Source organism: Ovis aries, chromosome 25, assembly GCF_016772045.2.
Source record: "Ovis aries strain OAR_USU_Benz2616 breed Rambouillet chromosome 25, ARS-UI_Ramb_v3.0, whole genome shotgun sequence".
Taxonomy (NCBI): Eukaryota; Metazoa; Chordata; class Mammalia; order Artiodactyla; family Bovidae; genus Ovis; species Ovis aries.
The window spans coordinates 41,564,509-41,586,387 of record NC_056078.1 but is presented as its reverse complement, the minus strand read 5'-3'; the positions used below and the strand labels follow the sequence as shown (position 1 = coordinate 41,586,387).

Genomic DNA, 21,879 nt, shown 5'->3' with positions numbered 1-21,879 from the left:
AGGATTCCAGGGTGGGGTTGTGGTTCTTTGTGGATCTCCCTTGAATGTCCGCATTTCAGTTCTGAAGTGACTGCCCCAGGTAACTGCCTCATTGCTTCTGGCATCCGTGAGTGAAGTTTTCTTTCAGTGGTTTAGATCAAAAAGACTACTGACTTCTTGATCATATAGCCTTGGTTTCAGCTCTACTACTTACTAGCGTATCTGGTGAATTGATTTCTCTGAGCTTGAGGCTTATCAAATGTTGATGAAGACCTTGGTAACTCCAAAGTGTGCTGTGGCCTTCAAAAGAAATAATGCATGCAGAGCGCCAGCCCAGAGCCTGGCACACAGCAAGAACCCTACACAACGCAGTTTTCCTTCTCTTTCCTCAGCCATTTCCAGCTAAAGACAGATCCCAATCAATTGAAATGCCCAGCAGACTGCCAGATCTTACCACCTACCAGGTGGTTACTTTCCACAGTCAAGTGGCTGCAGCACCCTTGCAAACCCAGAGTGTTCATGGAGAAGATGAAATTCTCCTTTTCTTGCCCTATTCTCTTCTTTTGCCACACTGTACACATCCTACTGCTATAGAGAAGTAGATCCCTGCAAAACATGTAAGAAACACAGTGTTTGACTTCCTATGCCTCTTCTTGCCTCACCTCTCTTTTCCCACATCCACAAGCAAACCCCAGGTCAGAGCTCCAAGAGCAGTCGGGAGCCTGGGTGGAAGGGTGGATGGAAAGGCAGTGATTCTCCCTGAGGTAAGAATGTCACCAGAATGGCCAGAATATCACCCTGGAGATCACTAACCCTTCTCCAGACACCCAGCAGCTTTGCTTCTTGCGTCTCAGGCTGATGGCTTCCCTGGATCTCTCTCCTGATGGGGCCAGCAGCTAGAGCCCCAAATCCCATCTGAAGAGCATGGATATTATTAGAAAGATTGGAGGAGCACAGTCGTGGAGGTGAGGTGTGGACAGCCAGGCGTTGCCCTGTTGCCACCTGCTTCTTGGCAGGGAAGGTGGGACAGGTTGGCTGCTGAGGGATTGGGGGAGGGGAACAGAATGGGCCTGGGCACCAGGCTGGATTTCCTGTCCTTTGGTAAAGCTTCCATGATGTTCCCTCCCTATATTTACAAAGAAACACATTTTTCTACACAATTTGGTCAAGTAGTTTAAGGTTTTAAACCAATTTCTTAAAGTGATTAGAGATTTTAAAATATTTTCTTAAAGTGAATGTCCTTACAGAATAGAGACCCTTTTTAAGCACACGAGTGTGTGTATATTTACATGAAATGCACACTTACTTGAACCCTGTATCTCTCATGGGCAGAAAGGATGTCTGCTTGACAGCAAAACTCAGGTTGAGATAGCTGCTCTGGCTGTACCAGAAGGAGGGCCACCTGTACGGGTGTTTGGGAGCTCTTGGCTATAGGGAGTTGCCAGCGCTGATTTTAAGGGAAAGACGTATTGCAGGAAAGGGAAGGGGAGGGCAGGGGATACTGACAAAACCAACCTGTTGATATGGGGGTGGGTAAGGAGGCTGATAAACAAGGACCTGTGTATTTGGTACAAAGATCAACCTGTCTGCATTTCTTGTAGATTCTCCTACTCATCTTCTCTAACCAGACTCTCTACAGATATTTTCTGAGTACCTTCTTTGCATTGTTGGAAGCCCTGTGCAAAATGCTCTTCATCTTCATGAACTGCTCTTTCTAACCAAAACGGAGTGTGTGGTGACTTTTGGAAACCCCTGGAAGCCTTATTCTTTTGCCATTGCTTCTGCATCTTCGTCGCCAGACAATGAGCCTCGCCGTTCACCTGCTTCCTATGTCACGCAGGGAGTAAATGTCACTCCAGCTAGCTGCCTCTCCAAATAAGCACTTTTGAAATGCTCAGAAAAGGACCTGATATTTGCACAAAGTGCTTTGAAGGTCACCTGCTTGAGTTGTTCTGAGCCTCTTGCTTTGGACCTTTCCATCTAATTCCTCTGTTGAAAGAACTATAATCGTAGTAGTTATCACAGCCTCCTCCATTTACTGAGAACTTACCCTGTACCAGGAGCCATGGCTGGCTGTATCAGAATTATTTAACTTAAGCAATCCAACACTCCTATAAGTTTCGTGACCTTCCCATTTTTTCGGATGAAAAAACCAAGGCTCTAGAGAAGTTAATAAACTTGCCTGAGGTCTGACTGTCTTCCCATATGAAGAATGGGTCAGAGCTCTGCTTTTGATCCGTGTCCTCTGGCGAGTCCCCCCACCATCTCCTGGACTCAGCAAGGAGCTCGCCCACTCTCATAGCATCCTGCTCTGTAGCACTGACTACCTGACTGTAACATCTGTTCACTGCCCACTCTTCCCATTCAATCATGGACTCCTCAAGGTCAAGGGCCGCACCCTGTTCACTGTTCACCTCCTGGCCCCAGAGGGGTCTCTGGCAGGAACTGTCTGAAGCCTGGCTGGCCTGCCTGTGACATGTCATGACGGCATCCTGAAGGCAAGGGAAGGTGGGGAGTGGGGTTTGTGATCAACCCTGGAAGACACGTGGGTTTCTGGTTTCTAGTCCTGAACTGTACAGTGATAATGAGGAACGCGACATGCACCCTCCACCTGGGACCCTTTCTCCTACCTCGGAGGATGGAGTGTATCTTACTATCAACCCTTCACTGGGAGACTGGCTACCCTGTGGAGAATGTTTGGAGGCAGATTCAGGGACCATTCCCTTACCACAGTTCTGTTTCTGGGGTACTTTCTCACAGTCTTTGCCTCCAGGAGTGTCCATGAGAGTGAGAGCGAGTGGGAAGACATCGAGGAGGCTGAGGACACAGATGACGGCCCCCTCAGGTGGGTAGCACTCTGGGTGGAATGAAGCTGGGCTAGATTCTCCTAGAGGGAGTCAGTGTCTCTACTCTGGCTGGGTGGTGGTCCATGGGCATTACAGCATTCCCCGTGCTTCCCCTCTGGAGTCACACCTCTTCACGGTACTCATCATGTTCCCTGTTCCGAGGCAACAACGCTAGGCCCTGACACTTCACGCTATACCGATGGCGCATTCAGGACTTTCCCAGGGTCATCAGTAAGTAAGTGATGGAGTCGGAATCCAGCCCCAGGTCTCCCACTTCAGGACCCCTTCATGGACCTCCGCTGCCTGCAGCACGCGGCCAGGCTCACTGTCTCTCCTCGGCGCTCGCTCCGTGGTTACTTGGTGCAGTTCTGCCTTCCCGTGGGCTAAATGTATTTCAGAGAAGAGTCTTGGAGACACGTGGTGTGGCGCCTCTCTAGAGCCCCTGTGGTTTTAACACAGTGAGCTCTTTCTTGATCAAGAAAGCCAAACTGTTCACACGAACTGCTACCAGAACCTGGGATGGCCAGGCTGGAGTCAGATCAGACTGATGAAGGCCCGGGAGGAGTAAGTGTCACAGGAACTGTCAGACTGCAAGTGGAGAGCGTTACACTCTCGAATTCTGTTCGTGTGCCTACAACACAGGTAGTTCCGGTATTTGAAAAACGCTGAATGTTCAAGAAGCGTTCACATCAGCGCGTTTTCATGGCACACTGGCACTTACCGAGGCACTGGCTGTGGAGATTCAGGTCTAATTGAGACACGCTCTTTCACTTCCATTTACGCTGGGTCCCAGCTACATTTTCATCACAAATGACTGAGCTGGACTCTCAAAGGATAGTGGCAGGCAAACCGATGAGGTGGGTGGATATTTGAAATTCAAATATGACACATGGGCTGGCTCTTATCTGAAATAGGAAGCAATGCGTTAATAGAGAGGATGACATGGAGGCTTTGAAGACCCTGCATGTCATTTATGGGAGAGTTGACACTCTGACAACTTTAGGAGTGATGCATTACGGGTTCACAAAAGTGTAAAGCAAGCAGAGAGCAGCTGATACGTGGAGGGCAATCTTCCTAGAGGGGGCTCCTCAGGGCTGGAGAGCTCAAAGAAAATAGGGTGAGCAATGCTTTGGGGGTCCGTGGGGAAGCAGTTAAGGACCGAAAGTGTCAGTACTTACGGAACGTCCTAGGAGATCTGCAGGGCCCCGAAGGGAGGAGGCAGAGATCAGAGTCGTGAGAGCACGGCTCCAAGCTAGGCTCCGCCACTCACGGACTAAATGACCTGCAGCAAGTGACTTTTAAACCGTCTGGTGAAATGAAGTGAAGTGAAGTGAAAGTCGCTCAGTCATGTCCAGCTCTTTGCAACCCCATGGACTGTAGAGTCCATGGAATTCTCTAGGCCAGAATACTAGAGTGGGTAGTCTTTCCCTTCTCCAGGGGATCTTCCCAACCCAGGGATCGAACCCAGGTCTCCTGCCTTGCAGGCGGATTCTTTACCAGCTGGGCCACAAGGGTAGCCCCTTTAAACCATCTAAGATGCAGCTAACTGACTGGCCTGTGGAGACGATGAAATCCACCTCGTGCTGTTCCTGGGAGTGTTAGATGACAATCTGTGCCACGTGTTTAGCACACTCTGTGGCATGTAGTGAGAACTCAAAAAGTGTTAGCTGCTTTTAATCATAAATCATAAAGGAGGACGTTACAGCAGTGAGATGATGCAGCCTTATTAACGCATTCAATACACTGTCCTTCTTTTTCCCTTGTAGACAAAGAGCTTGTGCCCGAGCACGGGGTGTGAGGTGGGGTGAGGAGAAGCACTGGTTCGTGGCAGAGATGTCAAGATTCAGGGTGGACTGAATAGCCCTCCGATGGATGATGGTTTGGGATGTAGTTAAGCTGAGTCCTGACATGGTCCCTTATTCTCCCTGCTGACAGCAGGTGGGCCTGTGGGCGGTGAGGCTCAAGGCGTGAGTTCCCAGCCTGGGCTCCACGGAGCTGTCCACAGATGTGCTTCGAGGCAGGTGGGGAGCTCTGCAGTTAGAATGTTGACTTGGTGCATCTTTTGGAAAAAGTAACTTTTAACATTCTCCAAGTTCTCCAGGAGAATAAATCTCCCAAAGGTTAAGGGCCTCTGTTGTATACATTTTCTCTTTCATCCTGGAAGTACAGAGCCGTTTGGGAGGGTATAATGGGACTTTGCTTATGGATGGAGTCATGCATCCTTTAAAATTGTGTAACAGACTATTTTATTTGGTTCTTTTAGATATTAAGACAGTAATACTATATAGGTACTTTCTATAAATGACGTCATTGAATCTTCAACTTTGAGTGGCATTCTTATTCCTCTTTTCTAAATGGAGCTTAGAAGGGATTTGATTTGTCTGAGCTCACACAGCTATGAGGGGCAGGTTCACACTGCTGCTGTCTGATTACCCTCTTGGTGCAATTTCACATTTCCCCTAGAATGTGCCCGTCCACGTGGACTTGTATAACACACACGTCTTTCCGTCACATGTCATGCGCCCTCCTGCTTCTCTCTTCTGAGGCTAAGACAACCACTGCTGTCCAGTAAGATTAAAAAGACAATTGAACTGTTCTGTTTAGGGAAGGCTGCTGGCCAAATGGCAAAGCAATCCAATAAAAGCTGCTATTGTGTTAGGTGAACAGAAAAAGTGGGACAATCTCCAGAGGCAGAACCTGGGGGTTTCTGCCTGGACATCCTTCTGACCCTGATCACATGGAAGAGCCTCAGATTTTGGTTTAAAGAATGTACCCACATACTGTATGATCAGGAAGGAGGCCAGCAGGGCTCTGAGAAGGTGACTTGGGATGGAAGGTCTGGCCCACTTAAGAAGCAACTTCAAAAAAAAAAAAAAAAAAAAACCAAAAAGCATGCTTGTCACTTCTGAAACTCATTTTTTGAATAGTGATTGCGACCCTCTTTAGTTCTGGGTTTATGTTGAATAAAGCTGTGCGTGCGTGTGTGTGTGTGTGTGTGTGTGTGTGTGTGTGTGAATGCAGGCGCATGCATGGGCCCCTGCGAGCTCAACGTGGGACTTCCTCTGGTGGAAGAATTTGAGAATCAACCTCTCACATCAAGATAAACCAATAAAGAGTACATTCTCACTGTACCGGAAGTGTGCAGTGGTCACACTTTCTGGGACACATGCTTTGTTGCAGCTGGTACTTTTGGGTTCTCCATCGGTTGAAGGAATTTCCATGGTATTCAAAGTGCCCCCAGATCCCTTGCAGAAATCTGAAGAGAGACTTGGCTCAAAGGCTATGGGAGTAATATGTTTTGTTATCTGTCTAGGTTTTCCCCATGCAATTCCAAATGGTTATACATTCTTTTAAGAATATTTTCCTTTTTGGGCTCTGATTCTAAAAATTATAGGAAAGAAAAATAAGATGGGACCCTCTAAGAAAAAAGGAAGCGTGAAATGGCGGATCCACTATTACCAGATAGCCACCACCAGAGCAAAAACTAAAGTCCTAAAACTTGGAGCTATCAAGCGTACACAGGAAACAGGCTTGGTGGGCCGCAGTGTGAGCCAAGGAACACCAAGTGCTGTACGACCGGGGCTTACGGCAGTCAGTGCAGGGGAAGAGGCTAGCTCCGTAGGCAGAACTGAAACAGCTGGAAAAGATGACTTAGGTTCCAAATTCACCTCATCCACTAAAACTACACAGAGTTTGACTGGAAAAAAAAAAAAAAAGCATAGGAAAACTGGAAGAAAATAGACTCTGGTTTTACCAGATCTACGGAGGCGTAGTAAATTTCTCTGGTAGCCTGCAACAGACAAAGCATGTAACAAACAGAAACTGCAAAGTTGACAATACTGGGAAAGTTAAAACTTCTGTTTAGTAACAATGACAAAATTAATGTAAAAGTAGGAGCAGTGGATAGGGAAACATGTACATAATTGTGAATACAGATTAATGTCTATAATATTTAGAAAGGTCATTATAATTTATAATAGAGCAATGAAGTGTTTAAACAGACAATGTATATGATAAAAATACAAATTAGACACATTCTAATAAAAAACAATGAATGCCAATATATACATTGCATCTACCACATTTGCAAAATTTAAAAGGTACTATCCAATTTTGGCAAAATTTTGGTGAATTTGGTATTCTCAGAAATAACAAAAGCCATAAGGATACTTATGCCCAATGACCTAACAATGATATTCCTGAGAATTTATCCCAAAGAAAGAATTCAGAATAAGAAAATATCTGTTTAAGATGTTTGTCTCATTATTCTTGAGTAAAACAGCAAACTAAAAATGGCAGGAATGCCTTAGAATATATCAGTAAAAATATTAAAAATTATTTTTGTTTAAAAAAAGAATAGAATAGAAATGGTAATAGGATAAAATATGGTAATACTAAAGACAACATGGCGAAAAAGAGCAGTTCGAGTATATTAGCACTATTGAATATTACGCAGCCAAGGAAACAAGCAAAGTAAATACTGGAAAGTCACAACTTAGGAAAATGTCTGACATAACAACTCCAAATTGTATGCTAGTTGAATAAAAAGCAACAGAGAAGCACACAGAGGAATACAATGAAGAGCGGGGAAGGTGAGCCAATGAAATATTAGTAGAAATTGCCCAGTGTTTCAGTGATGGAATTAGGGGAATATTTTGTTAAAAATTCCTTTACTTTGTATATTTATTACTTAAATAATGAATTTTACGCTGAAAATTAAAAAAATTGAAACAGCAGAGAGAAAGAACAAACAAAAAGACACGACTGAGTGACTTCACTTTCACTTTCTTTTATAATAGAAAAGTCTGAAAGGTTATTTGGAAAGAAGTTTACAGGCATCTGAACAGTCTTGTTTCCAACACTCAGGGCTGGAGTCAGCTCCCTCGGGGCCCCATTGCACAGTTTCATGGCCTCAAGTTTAGGGGATTAATCAAGCAGTCAATGCAGTGAATTAGTAACAGTATTTACAATTTTGCAACTGCTTGCAGTCCTCTGAACTCTGGTTTCTTATTTTCTCTGGAAAAGAAATGGGTGGCAACAGTTTCAAAATGAATCTACTCTTTCTCCTTATAGGAAAGGACCTTCCCCCTCCCTCCAGGGCTGTTTACGCATTTTGAGCCATATTTCTTGAAGGACTTGTTCATTTGCCTTAAGTGAACTTGATTTCAGCTGCCACTTCCTTTGTTTCAGGGCAAATATCAAAAAGAACAGTGTGGTCCTAAGGGGCTCAGCTCATTGCCTGCAAACTGCTTCCAAGTGTAGTTTCTGTATTGTGTTCTCAAGCCTGACTGTACCTGAGAATCAGTTACAGAGAGTGTTAAAAATAGAGGTCCACTGGCCTCAACCCTGGAGAATCTGAACCAGCAGGGCCGGCTGAAGTGAAACCCAGAAATCTGTACTTTTCCTGTCGGCAGAGGATTGTATGTGTGGCCAAATTTGGGAACCACTGATGCAAGCTTTTCAAGATTTTGCCAGGCTCTCCCATCCTTCCTTTTCGCCAAAAATATTTATTAAGCTTCTATTATCTGCCAGCACACTATTTGTATTAGGTTGCTCAAACGTACACACATTCATCACTAAACTGCAGAGCAAAAATGGCCTTCCCAACTCAACACAGTAAAGAGGTCAATTCTCCCCAGATTAATTTACAGGCCTAATGTGATTCCTATCAGATTCCCAGGAAAGCATGTTTTAGACATCGATAGGCTTATTCTAAAATCCATTTTATACATTTTATTTTATATTTTTATTTTTAAAAATGTTCTGAAAAGGTGAAAACCTAGAATAGCTAAAATAATCTTGAAAAAGTAGAGAAGAATCACTGTACTAAATAATAAGGCTTACTATATAGCTACAATAATCAAAGTATAATCTATACTTTGTCAGTATAGTCTATCAGAGGGATAAACATGTAGTTCAATGGGACAGAATAAAGAATGCAGAAATAACTCTGCACAAATATTCCCAATTAATGTTTGACAAAGGTACAGAAGAAATTTAATGGGAAAAAAATGGCCTTTCAATAAATGAACATACACACACACACACACACACACACACACACCCACACACCCACAACAAAACAACAGAAATCCCCCATTAACCCTACTGATTTTACACCTTAAACTGCTGGGGACCAGCCCCGGTGGATCCAGGGAATTTGAAGTGTGGACGGCATTGGCGAGGAAAGACTTGTTTATTTATTAATTTAAGATTAGATTAGGAAGAAATAGTGTAGTAGGAAAATTAAGTGGAGAAAGAGGGCTGAATAACTTGGATTACGCAGAAGACCAATAAAATTCCAGACAAGGAATTTGCACCATTTACGTTTGGCCACCAGCACTCGCTTGAATATCTAAGGGTGCCTCACCTTAGGCTCCCTTTCGCGTGGGTCTTAACAGCCAGGGCAAGTAAGTAGACTTGGCAAGCCTCCGCGCCCCAGACGGGAATTCAGCCTGAAATTAAAGAGCAGAGGGAGGGAAAAGGAGAAAAGGAGAGAGAGAGACATGGGGGAAACCAGTCCAGCGACTGGCTCTGGCCCCTATTGTTCAGAAGGCCTTTTATACCTTTTTTTGATTGTACATAGAGATTAATGGGTAATACAAAATTATGCAGTGTTAGCAGTCCAGACTCATCAAAACCAGGCTTTTCTCTCTGCATACCTAGTGGTATACACAAGTCTTAGGTAACTTACATCATCTTCCGGCCAAAAGGGCCAATTAACATTTTACAGCCTTTTTTCTGATAAGGGTTTGTCAACCAGAAGACTTATTTGTGTTGATCTTCCCAAAGTCTGGTGCCATTCTCAGAAAGCACTAAATAAAGTTACATTCTTACATAGTAAGGACACAAGAGGAGTGCAGTGATATATAACAAAGAGAAAAGTAATTAACTCAAAAGTCTAGTGTTGTTAACATCAAAACTACTATATATCTTTTTCCATATCCTGTTTACATTGATTAACATCCTCCCAGGTGCCTAAAAGATAAAGAATATGGAGGCCTGGCAGCAATCATTGAGTCAACAGTGAAAACCCATCACCGATATGATTTTTAACTCTTTAGAAAAGGCTCTGTATCTTTAAGACACTTTTAAGCTTTGTGCCTCTCGAGGTTGGGGGGCTGTAAGCAATTCACAAGCTGTAAGAGATCTGGGGAACCTGTTGGGCAAGCTAGAGAGCTGTCAGAGGGGGTTTAACTGAAACATCCCTTTCAAATGCAGAAGACTAAAGCCCTGAGAGTTGACTTTTTTCCAGAGAATATCAGAAGAGTGGAAAAGCAGGCAGATTCTTATTTTTTGGGGGGGTGGATGCTCAGGAAATGCCAGGGTGAACTCCTGAAGTCTGATCAGACCTTGTGTATGTCAGCTTCCTTCCTCATGACCTTGTCACGGGCGGAATTCCTCATGCTGGCTCCCGGCATTAAACTAAAACAAACTCAAAATGGATCAGAGACTCACATATAATTGTAAAGCCGTGAGAATTTTAGAAGAATAAAAGGAAAGGACTGGACCTTGCGTTGTTGCGTTGCGCGCATACTCAGTCGTGTCCAGCTCTTTGCGAGTTCATGGACTGCAGCCCTCCAGGTTCCTCCGTCCATAGGATTCTCCAGGCAAGAGTACTGGAGTGGGTTGCCATTTTCTCCTCCAGTGGATCTTCCTGACCCAGGTATCAAAGCTGGATCCTTTGTGTCTCCTGAATTGGAAGGCAGATTCTTTACTACCGTGCCACCTGGGAAACCCTGGATTGGGTTCTAGGGCTAGGCAATGAGTTCTTACACTTGACATCAAAGTCACAATCCATAAAAGGAACAATGAAAAATCTATCCTTTTCTCTGTGAAAGTTTCTATTAAGAGGATGAAAAGACAAACTGTAAACTGGGAGCAATTATCTGCAAGCTATGTATCCAACAAAAGACTAGTATCTAGAATGTAGCTCTCAAAATTTAAGAGTAGAATACCAAAAATCCACTTAGAAAACAGCAAATAAACAGATATTTCACTGAGGATTATACATAAATGACAAGGAAGCATATGCAAATATGTTAAATCTCATTAGTGATCAGAGAAATGCAAAGTCAAACCACAGATATCTTTATACACCTATCAGAATGATTGAGTAAAAAATAATTACAATATCAAATGCTGGTGAAGATATGGATAAACTGGTCATTCATACATTGCTGATGGAAATATAAAACTGTACAGTCACTCTGGAAGACTGGCAATTCCTTATAAAAACGATACAATTACCATAGGGCTTGGCAACTGCATATTAGGCATTTATCTCAGAGAAATGGAAACATATTCAAGCAAAAACTTGTACATGAATCTTTATAGCAACTTTATTTGTAATAGCCAAAAACTGCAAATAATCTGGATGCCCTTCACGCAGGTGAATGGTTAAACAAACTTTGGTACATTCACACCAAGAGGAGTAAACTATTGATTCAGGCTTGAACGCATCTCTAGAGAATTATGCCGGAAAAAAAGTCAATCGCAAAAGTTTTCACAGCATGATTCCATTTATATAGCATTCTTAAAATGACAAAGTTATAGAAATGGGGAATAGATTTGTGGTTACTCTAGATTTAGGAGGAAGCAGCGGAGGAGGGCGGAGAAGGCAATGGCATCCCACTCCAGTACCCTTGCCTGGAAAATCCCCATGGACGGAGGAGCCTGGAAGGCTGCAGTCCATGCAGTCGCTGAGGGTCGGACACAACTGAGCGACTTTACTTTCCCTTTTCACTTTCATGCATTGGAGAAGGACATGGCAACCCACTCCAGTGTTCTTGCCTGGAGAATCCCAGGGACAGGGGAGCCTGGTGGGCTGCCGTCTATGGGGTTGCACAGTCGGACACGACTGAAGCGACTTGGCAGCAGCAGCAGCAGGGGAGGAGGGGCAGGTAGGAGGGAAGTGGGTGTGCTTATAAAGGGGCACCATTCTGATGGTGATAGACTGTTTCATATCTTGATTGTGGTGGTGGATACACGAACCTACTCCTGTGATAAAATTATATAGAACTTTTTCAAAAAATTGAAACACAGCTGATGTACAGTATTATGTATGTAAATTTTAAGTTGTATAGAACTGAAAATACTCACATAAAAATGAGTTCAAGTAAAAGAAATCTGAACAAGAGGGATGGATCCATCAATGTCAATATCCTGGTTGTGATGTTCTGTTAGTTTTGTAAGGTGCTACCATTGGGGCAGACTGAGTGAAGAGCACAGGAGACCATCCGTATTGTTTCATATAACTGCACGTGAATCGACAATAATCTCAAAATAAAAGAGGTTAATTTTGAAAAGTGGTCTTTTTTACTCTGCTTCAACCATGCCATGACTGCTCATGTATTGGCAGGGCGCGTTCTGTAGGAAGCTTCAGAATGACCTGAGGGCGGCCCTTTCGTCATTTGAAAAGAGGGAGGACATGGTAAACAACTGGCGAATGGCAACATCGCCCAAGCCATGGCGCTGCCCTTGGAGGTATCTCAAAAAGGAATTCTTGAGGAAGTTCTTAGGGTAAGCCCAGGATTTTCTCAGGACAAACAGTCAGCAGAGGGCCCTGTGTTGGATTCCAGATGCAGAGGTGTCAGATGCTGGGTCTGGAGGGTAGAATGTGGGTGTGAATTTGGGTAAGAAAGGAGAAACTGAAGTGCCCACTTCCTATGCCTATTTCTAGCCCAAAGCAGTCCTGGCCTCAAGACAGAGAGAGCCCAAGAGTTAGATAAGAAGTCAGAGGGAGTCTTACACTGAAAAGGACTGTTCTGGGTGCTCAAAGTTATAGACCTGCCCAAGGTTTTATATGCAAGATGCCCGGGGGAAAAAATGCATCTGAGCATTGAGTTTGAAAGACATTAGAAAAGAACAAAGAAGTTGCCTTCTGCACGCACCCTATTCTGTCCAGCTAATAAGATGCAGTAAGATGGCCACATCTGGATTTTTGCTGCAAAGCACAGGGCTTGGCACAGACCAAATGGACCAAATACATGAGGCCTGAAAGACATGCGTCCAGCTCCTCTCTTAGAATTTGGCAGTGTTTGCAGTTCACTTTCTGCCACATCATTATTTGACTCTTAATAAGCAGAGCTGGAAGTAGAAGGCAGGGCATTGTGGCAGGCTTCCCTGCCAACTTAGCAACTCTCCCATCAAAGCCTAAGGACTCTCTCCTTAGGCTTGTGTGTGTGTGCAAGCAGAGCAGTAGACCGTTGCTCTGCAGATGGGTGAGCAACCAACTAATGCATTGATCAATTAATATTTATGGGGCATTGACCATGTGCTAGGCCCAGAAACTAGGCAGCTGGGAATCCAGAACGAGGTAAGTGCATGCTCTTTGGCTTTTTAAATAAACTAGTGTTCAGCTTCCACTGGGATTTTTATTGGCCTTGTACTTTCCACAATTTATTTTTATGGAGTCTTTTATGTGAAGTATCTCAAAACTGAACAGAGAGAAAGAAACACACAGAAAAGGCCCGACAGCTTCTTCCAAGCTTGCAGTCCCCATTGACTCACACTTGGTAGTGCTCGTGTGAAGAGCACCATCCAAAAATAAACCAGGCTGTAAAGCAGAGGTCTGTGCCACGACGAAGCCTGTGGAAGGGTAGTGTGGCTGAAATGATTTTTTTTCTTTTTGTCAGCGTTGCTTGTTCTTAATTATCCGCTCTTCCCTGGACCCAAGAAAGGTTTAGAAAACCCTGAACTTGAACATGGGCCTTGGGGGCTGTGGAGACATGACTCTGGGTCCTGAGGTTCTGGGTGCAAGCTGTTTCCTGGGATCTGGGAGGCCCTCAAGGGTCCTCTCTGATTGTGTCTGGAGACTCACAGCTTGAGATGAGTGGCCATTTGGGCAGTAAATTCTTGCACTTGAAAGTAGCAGATGGGTCTCAACTCAATGGAGAGCAGAAGTATGCCTGGCTCTCAGAGTCCATCCTGAGGGAGTCTGGGTGCTCAGACCAGGGTCAAGAATGCAGACTGAGGTTCCAGAATCTGCATCACCTCTGTGCTGGTCACTGCTGCTACACTAGTTGAGCTTCCCCAGGGATCCACCTGGAACCGAGCAGAATACGGAAAGGTGGTGTCTGGGGGCAGCAGAGAGGGGGCAACCAAGCCACTCCTCAGTCAGGCTAGAAAGGGGACTTCTCAGTAGCAAACGAGGGACTTAAATCTTGGCCTGCAAGACTGCTTGTAGTACTGGTGATAGCAAGACTGCCAAAGAATGGCAGAAATTTTGATAAAAAACTAACTTTATAATTCTTCAAATTTTTCACTGGTGAAAACAGAAGCAGCCTCTTGGGTATGTAACCACTGGGAATAGGATATGGTTTAAGAGAAAGTTGAGGGACAGGATGAGACCTCAGGGACCACTTCCACCAAGTGTTCACTCAGTGTCCATTCAGTGATCTCCCTGTGCCACGGGTGACACTTCTGTGTTTCCCCATGACAGCCGCGTAATATGTAGGGACACATCAATAGAACATTCTGATTCATCTGTGCTGCTCAGATTTGCGAAACAGTGATGGTGCGCAGACTTTAGGCATGAGACGCTATGAGAACTACAGAAACATCAAACAGGAGCCCAGCTTTTAAGGAGGAATCCTATCCTGATTGGAGGAAGCCGTGGCTGCTGAGGGATGGCCAGGCCTCTGGTGGAGAGTAGACAGCTGTTGTGACTCACCAAGCAGGAAATTGACCCCTATGCCTGGACAGAGGGCGACTGGTTTTGCTCAGTGCCAGCTCAGTTCAATGATCAGGCTCCCCTGGACCAGGCTGTGGGCTAAGTGAGGCAGGTCTCATCATGCCTTAAGGGAACCAGGTTCACTGGAGTGGCTCTGGTCAGGACCAAATGAAGAGAGGCGCTCTTGTTAGGATGAAACGATTCTGGCTTGTAGTACTGAGACAATGGCTATACTCAATTCCCCTACACTGACCACCCTAGCTGAAACTGCCTCACTCGACTTAGCAGCTAAATGGCCTCGCATTCTGGCACAGGCTAGTGACTCCTTTTGCCATAGTCTATCCTGCTGGAAGTGCCTAAACACTGCATGCCTTATCCTGACACTGCAAACCAGCACCCTATCCCGGCTCCTCCCCAATTCAGTAGGAAGCTTAGGGGCGGATGTGGACCAGGCGATCACCCCCGAGAGAACACAGTCCTCAGTGGTTCAGTGGACGCGGCCACAGCTCAGAGAGTTGCTGGCAGTGGGAAGGAGCATACACAGGGCAGCGGACCAGGGACCACAGGAAATCCAGCCCCCGGTCCGCGGGGATCGCGGCAGTGCTTCGGAAGGCCAGCAGAGGGCAGCACTGCGAGCGGAGGGCTCTGGAGCGGGGCGAGGCTCCGTGCGCAGGCCCACGGGAGCCCCCAGGACTGGATGGCACCGGTCTCGCCCGGCCGGAAGCTCCCGCGTGAACCCAACCGGCCAGGGAGGGGGCTGGAGGCGGGCGGGGCGGTTGGGGCAGGCTGGGCGGGGCAGGTCCAGGTGAGGCGGGCAGTGGGGGCCGGGTGGGACACGGGGGAGGGCCGAGGGGCTGCTGCACAGGAGCGGGCGGGCAGGCTGGGTCCAGCCATGGTCTTGAGGGGAAGATGCCGCTGGTGCCCACTGGAGAGTGGACTGTGGCCCCAGCCACCACAGGGAGGTCTTTGGGGCGGGATTCGGGCAGGCCCTGGGCAAAGTGAGGTCAGAGGCCGCTGAGTCCTTGGGGGAAGACAGCCTGGGCAGTGTGAGGCCCAGCTGTGCTGTGACGTGTCACGGGTCCTGCGTGTCACAGGTTTGGGGCAGGAGTCACGTTGGTTCCGTGGTAAAGAAAGGCGCTGAACTCTCGCTGATGAGCGTGGAACAGCTGTGATTGGTGAGAAGCCGTGATCGGGTCTTAGGACACAGCTTCTGCTCCCTGGGCTGGGGCGGTTTGGAGGCCAAGAGCGCCATTCTCACTCAAGGGCTAGTGAGGCTTGTAGGACTTAGGGAGAAACAGAGCATTAATTCATGATTAATTCCACAGGTATTTTTGAACACCTCCTGCGTGCTAGGACTTTGCTAGATGAACAGCGTCCTTGCCTTCATGGAATTGTATTCCAGGTGGGAGAGAGCCACTCAAGGCTGAGTTTTGGGTTTTTGCCTTGCCTCCTTTTGCCTTGCTATTTAATGAGATGGGAGAATGCTATAAGTGGATGGAATCAAAGATTTTTTGAATATATTATGTTGAGACTCCTAATGTTAGGGTTATGTTGGGGTTTTTCCCCAACATACAACATATGAACTATATACTTGGAAGGATTTTACAGTGAATTTTACAGTGAATATGCTTACCACCTAGACCCTATTATTATTTAGCTATGCTTGTTTTTCATCTCTCTGTCACTCTGTCAATCACCTGGTAGATTTTTTTAATTGTGGTAAAACATATGTAATATAAACCACCTAGTAGATTTTCAAGTTGGTATGTCAAATATGCCATTGGAAATTTGAGTCTAAAGTCCTAGGGGATTTTAGGGCTAGAATTGGTCTTTGGAATCATTAGCACATAAGTGGTAATTAAATTAAAGGACTAAGTGAAACCACCTAGGTTGAGAGTGTAGATAGAGAAGAGGAAGGGAAGCCAGAGGGAGATGGTGGTCATCCACGGTGAATATGCAAGAATAGTTTGGCAATTAAGAGGATTTTCATCATTTTAACAATAAAAACTTTGGTAGAGTAGAGGGGTCTTAAAGTCAAGCAGAATTTTCTTTTAAGATAGGGGAAACTAGAATATGTTTATGTGCTAGTGGGATTGAATTCAAAAAAAGGGGAAAATGATGCAGATGAGAAAGGGGAACATTTCAGGGGAAGTACTTGAATACCTCAGAGAGGAGACCCCAGTGCTGCTGAGCAGTTGGCTTTGAAATGAATAGGAACATATGTTCCATCGTATCTAGAGGGGAAGCTGAGGAGAGTACAGATGCAGACAGGTGGTAGAGGCACCATCTGTCTATGAAGGCAGCCACTGGCTGAGAGTAAGGGCAGCGGGGGAGAGGAGAAGAGGCGTTAGGAGATACCTGTGACATAGCGCTCCTGGAGAGTGGGAAAGTGAGCCAGGGGAAATGGAACTGGATTGCTAGGCAGCGCTGAGTGCCTGCCGGAGATGTGTAGCCATGAATTTAAAAGTGAGATTAAGCCAGTGGGGTTGTTGGCTTCCTGTGGGTGGGAAAAGTGTTGTGAAGATTAGGTGAGGTAATACATGGAAAACGTTTAATACAGTCACAAGCATATGGTGTGGAGAAGGCAGTGGCACCCCACTCCAGCACTCTTGCCTGGAAAATCCCATGGGCGGAGGAGCCTGGTGGGCTCCATGGGGTCACTAAGAGTCGGACATGACTGAGTGACTTCCCTTTCACTTTTCACTTTCATGCATTGGAGAAGGAAATGGCAACCCACTCCAGTGTTCTTGCCTGGAGAATCCCAGGGACAGGGGACCGTGGTGGGCTGCCGTCTATGGGGTCTCACAGAGTCGGACACGACTGAAGTGACTTAGCAGCAGGCATATGGTGACTGTTGCCTGTTTGAATCCTTACTTTGTTTTTCTTCTGTTTATACGAACGTGACTGAGGAAAGTGACGTTTACCACCAGAGGGGAGTCTTCTCCTGTGACATATTCTCTAACCAAAGTCCACCACAGCCTGCAGCTACTTCAAAGTCTAGCTCCTGGTGCAGTTACATTTCTACAACTTGATACTTGAGTATGTTTTTCTAAAAACAGCCGAACTATAGCAAATGGAGCTTTCCATTTCCAGACTGACTCATAATCTTGGACTGGAGGGGCTGGGGGTTTTCCTCAGTGACAGTTTAAGGTTTTGTGAATTATCTACTGTTACTTGTTTCGTTTGCTCTGCTGTAATGGGCGTCTACAGATCTAAGTTCAGCAGGGAAAACTTTCAGCTCATAGGTTTTAATTTCCCCCTGACTGCTTGGGCTGATACAGATAATAATAATGGCTGACACTGACCGCTCTTAAAAGTGCCGGGCCCTGTTTAGAAGCACATTATGTGCATGGTCTTGTTGGACTGTCACCTCGGCTCATCGAGGCAGGTACTATTATGATCTCTATTTTTCAGATGCAAGAGTAGGCTCAGAGGGGTTAAGTAACTTGCCCTAGGTACACATGGTCTGATATCCAGTTTCTGCTGCAGACTTCAACTTTTTTTTTTTTTTTTTAAGAACTTAGCCATCACTCATCTATACTGAAGTAGTGGAGTAGGCAAGATGATGGACTGAAGCAGGTTGACTGGATTCAGAAACTGCCACCTTCTAGCTATGTGACTTTGGGCAAAATATTTAACCTCTGTTCTTTTTTTCTTTTTATCCATGAAATAAGAATAATTATAATACCTATATATAGGGTTCTTGTGAGGATCATATGAATTAATATACTTAGTAAATCTAAATTAATGCCTGGTTATGTGAACACTGCACTACGATCTGCCTGATAGTGCCGCCATGGTGGTGTGTCTTCTGACTGATTGACACCGCTGAAATCATTTTCTAAGGTTTCTGCTGCTGGATTTAGGTTGAGTTTGGAAATGCTCTTAACTCAGGGATCATCTTTGTTTTCCCTACTTTTATGACCTCTCTGAGGGAAGCAAACATATCAGTTTTTTTCTCAGTGCAGAAAACAACTTGGATTTCACTCAGAATCATTTGACCAGTGATATTCATTTAATTTGTCCAGGCATTGCAATACCATTTAGAGGGAAATAAAGCTTGGGGAGTAATGTGATTCCATTTTGTCCTTACCAGACCAGCAGCCGCTTACAGGGATTTGGTTAGAAAGGACCATGGACTGTATAGCTAGTGCTGGGCACCGTGTATGGCAAATGATTGGGTCAAGGGGCATCACATGAACATGTTCTAAAAAGATCTGTAAAATCAAGACCTGCTGTGATCCGTCACTTCATCTGCTGACTAAGAGCCACTGAGCCGGCTTGGCACAGGAGGCCAGCGGAAGTTCTAAGTGATGTTTTCTGGTGGACAACAAGGAGACTGAGTGCATGGCATAAAGCAGTGTTTCCCAGTGGGTCTGCACCAGAATAATTGGGGGAGTTTTATGAAGCTTTGCAAAATGATATGGTTTACATCCACAGATTGTGAGTCAGTAAGTCATGATGGGGTTCTGGCCTCAATCTGGTTTTTAAGAGCTCCCTGAATGACTCACATGTGCAGTTAGCATGCGATATCATTAATGCAGATCAGTGCTTTTCAGGCCTATGTTTTAAAATCACTGTTGAGTTAAACTTTTTTTAAAATACTGATGTTCTAGACTCACCCCAGAGATTCTAAGTCAGTTGACTTGGGCCAAGTCTGGACATTTGGTATTGATATTAAAAAAAAGTCTTCTTAGGTAATTAACCTACAGCCAGGTTTGAGAATCATGTGGCTTCAGACATCATCTTATCAGGAGAGTAAAAAAAGTTTGTATTTCTAAATGTACCCAATGCAGATGTTCAATTTAATAATCAAGTAAGAAAGAAAAATATGAATTGATTGTTGTTGTTCAGTTGCTGTGTCGTGTCTGACTCTTTGTGACCCCATGGACTGCAGCCCACTAGGCTTCCCTGTGCTTCACCATCTCCCAGGGTTTGCTAAACTCACATCCACTGAGGCGGCGTTGCCATCCCACCACCACACCCTCTGTTGCCCCTTCTCCTGCTGCCCTCAGTCTTTCCCAGCATCAGGGTCTTGTCTAATGAGTTGAGTCTTCACATCAGGTAGTCAAGGGATTGGAACTTCAGCTTTGGCATCAATCCTTCCAAAAATTATTCAGGGTTGATTTCCTTTAGGGTTGACTGGTTTGATCTCCTTGCAGTCCAAGGAATTCTCGAGAGTCTTCTTCAGCACTACAGTTTGAAAGCAGCAATTCTTTAGCGCTCAACCTTCTTTATGGTCTAACTTTCACATCCATATATGACTGCTGGAAAAACCATAGCTTTGACTATATGGACCTTTGTTGGCAAAGTGATGTTAACTGCTTTTTAATATGCTGCTTAGGTTTTCCATGGTTTTTCTTCCAAGGAGCAAGTGTCTTTAAGTTCATGGCTTCAGTCACTGTCTGAAGGAAGTTAATGATTGAATTAGCATTTATCACTGGGCAGTGAAAATTTCATCGTTTTCCCTGGGGAGGAGAATTAACATTTACTGAGAACTTTATCTGTAGTCTTAATTTTAGACAATGATTCCGGGAAGTGTATATTGTTTCCATTTTGTAGGTGAGAACTTTGGGGCAAAGGGAAGGTAAGTGACTTGTCCCAGATTTACACCCAGATGCGTGCAGCTCTGCAGTTTAGGTTCCATTCACGATTTGGTGTAGGGATCGGCATTTTGCAGAGCGCTCCAGATAACTCTGACGTGCAGCTGGAATGAACGGTCTCTGCATGTAGCCTTCTGGTGACCTAAATCCATTTTCTTCTGTAGCAGCGTGCTGTCCCTCTGTAGCGTGCTGTGACTGGGTCCCTCGCCCCACGCATTCACTTATCTTAGCGTCCTTTCCTTTCTTTCCCGCCTCTTAATAAGTATGTTTTGAGTGCCCAGTTTGTGCCATCTTTCTTGGTGTGGACATGACAAAAATGGTAACAAGACTGACCAAGTCACCAGCCTCATGGTCCTTCTATTGATTGAGATACACAGTAAACATATAAGCAGATAAATTTAGACTTATTCCATACATACACAAGCAAATTTTAAGGTAACGACAGGTGCTTCTAAGAAAAATAAGCAGGGTACTAAGTGATCCAAACAGCAGCAATGGGCGTTCCAGTTGCTTCACATTGTTGCCAAAACTGCTTTGTGTTGCTTTGTGTGTGCATGTTTCATTTCAGCCATTCGAACAGGTATATGGTGATATCTTAGTATTGTTTCCTTTTGCATTTTTCTGTTGGCCAGGGGTGATGAGCATCTTTTCATTTGTTTGTGTACCATTTGTATTTTTCCTTTGTTAAGAAAAAAATTTTATTTTTAAATTTTTTGCCTGTTTGAAAAAGCATTGGGTTGATTTTCTTTTTGAGCTGTAAAACTTTTTATATGTTTGGGATATGCTCTTTTTTTCTAAAATTCCCCTTTTCTTTCCAACCCCTTTACTAGAATTGCCTTTAACATCTGTATTTATATATTTAATTTTAAAAAATTAAATTCTTTTTTTTTTTTTGACCATGCCACACAACACGTATGACCTGGTTCCCTGACAAGGAATCGAACCCGGGTACCCTGCATTGGGAGCATGGAGTCTTAGGCACTGGACTACCAGGGAAATCCCTAACATTTGTATTTGCATCAGTAGTCTTTCTAAGGCAATCTAAGTTATTTCAGTACCTCAGAACTCTTCCATCTTCTACCCATCACCTAATTCTACATTTTTAGGTAATTATTACATCAGCACAACATTCTGGTGCCATAATATATATTACTTTCCTAGGTTTTCCATAACAGAATACTGCAAACTGGATGATTTTAAAAAAGAAAAATGCATTCTTCCGCATTTGGAGGCAAAATTCTGACATTAAGTTGTCAGAAAGCCTTGCTGGCTTTAAAGTCTCCGTGAGAGAATCTTTCCTTGCCTCCCTCTTTTCATGATTGCCAGTAATCTTTGAGTTCCTGGGTCTGTAGACATTTGACTCCAGTTTTCGCCTCTGTTATCACATGGATTTCTTCCTCCGTATCTGTGTCCGAATTTCACTTGTCTTTTAAGGATATCAATCACTGGGTTAGAAACTCATCCTCACCTGGTTATACCTGGAAATGCCCTGTAAGTTCACATTCCCAGATACTAGAGGTTAGGACTTTTAAATAGCTCTTTAAAGGACACAGTCACATAGGAGAAATCTAGATGACCTTGGTTTTGGTAATGAACTTTTTAGACACAACACCAAAAGAAAGAAGAAAAAACTTACAAACTGGACTTTATTAAAATTAAAAATTTCTGTGAAAGATATTGTTAAGAAAATAAAGACAAGTTGTATACTAGGAGAAAATGTTTTCAAAACACATATCTGATAATGGCCTTATCATAGAGTTGGAATCATACAGCCAAT

At 44.5% G+C, this 21,879-nt stretch overlaps 2 protein-coding genes across 16 annotated transcripts in view; both read left to right on the top strand.

The window, feature by feature from the left end:
- Positions 1–5,147, top strand: part of FRMPD2 (FERM and PDZ domain containing 2) — a 97,418-nt gene extending 92,271 nt beyond the window's left edge. For 2 of the 4 annotated variants that reach the window (XM_042240818.2, XM_015104497.4), the window contains exon 29: positions 2,753–5,147. In XM_042240818.2, coding sequence (XP_042096752.1) covers positions 2,753–2,849 — 97 coding nt within the window. In that variant the 3' untranslated portion in view covers positions 2,850–5,147. Of the gene's footprint in view, positions 1–1,580 lie in introns of all 4 variants that reach the window. The other 2 variants (XM_042240820.2, XM_060406791.1) reach the window with 1 other exon arrangement.
- Positions 5,148–15,170: 10,023 nt separating this feature from the next.
- PTPN20 (protein tyrosine phosphatase non-receptor type 20) overlaps positions 15,171–21,879 on the top strand; it is a 68,340-nt gene continuing 61,631 nt past the window's right edge. For 4 of the 12 annotated variants that reach the window (XM_060406800.1, XM_060406793.1, XM_060406802.1 and 1 more), the window contains exons 1-2: positions 15,171–15,304; positions 15,825–15,901. Coding sequence is in view for 1 of the 12 variants with exons in the window: in XM_060406792.1 (XP_060262775.1) it covers positions 15,197–15,304 (108 nt within the window). In the remaining 11 variants the exon portion in view is untranslated. Of the gene's footprint in view, positions 15,675–15,824; positions 15,902–21,879 lie in introns of all 12 variants that reach the window. The other 8 variants (XM_042240881.2, XM_042240880.2, XM_060406798.1 and 5 more) reach the window with 5 other exon arrangements.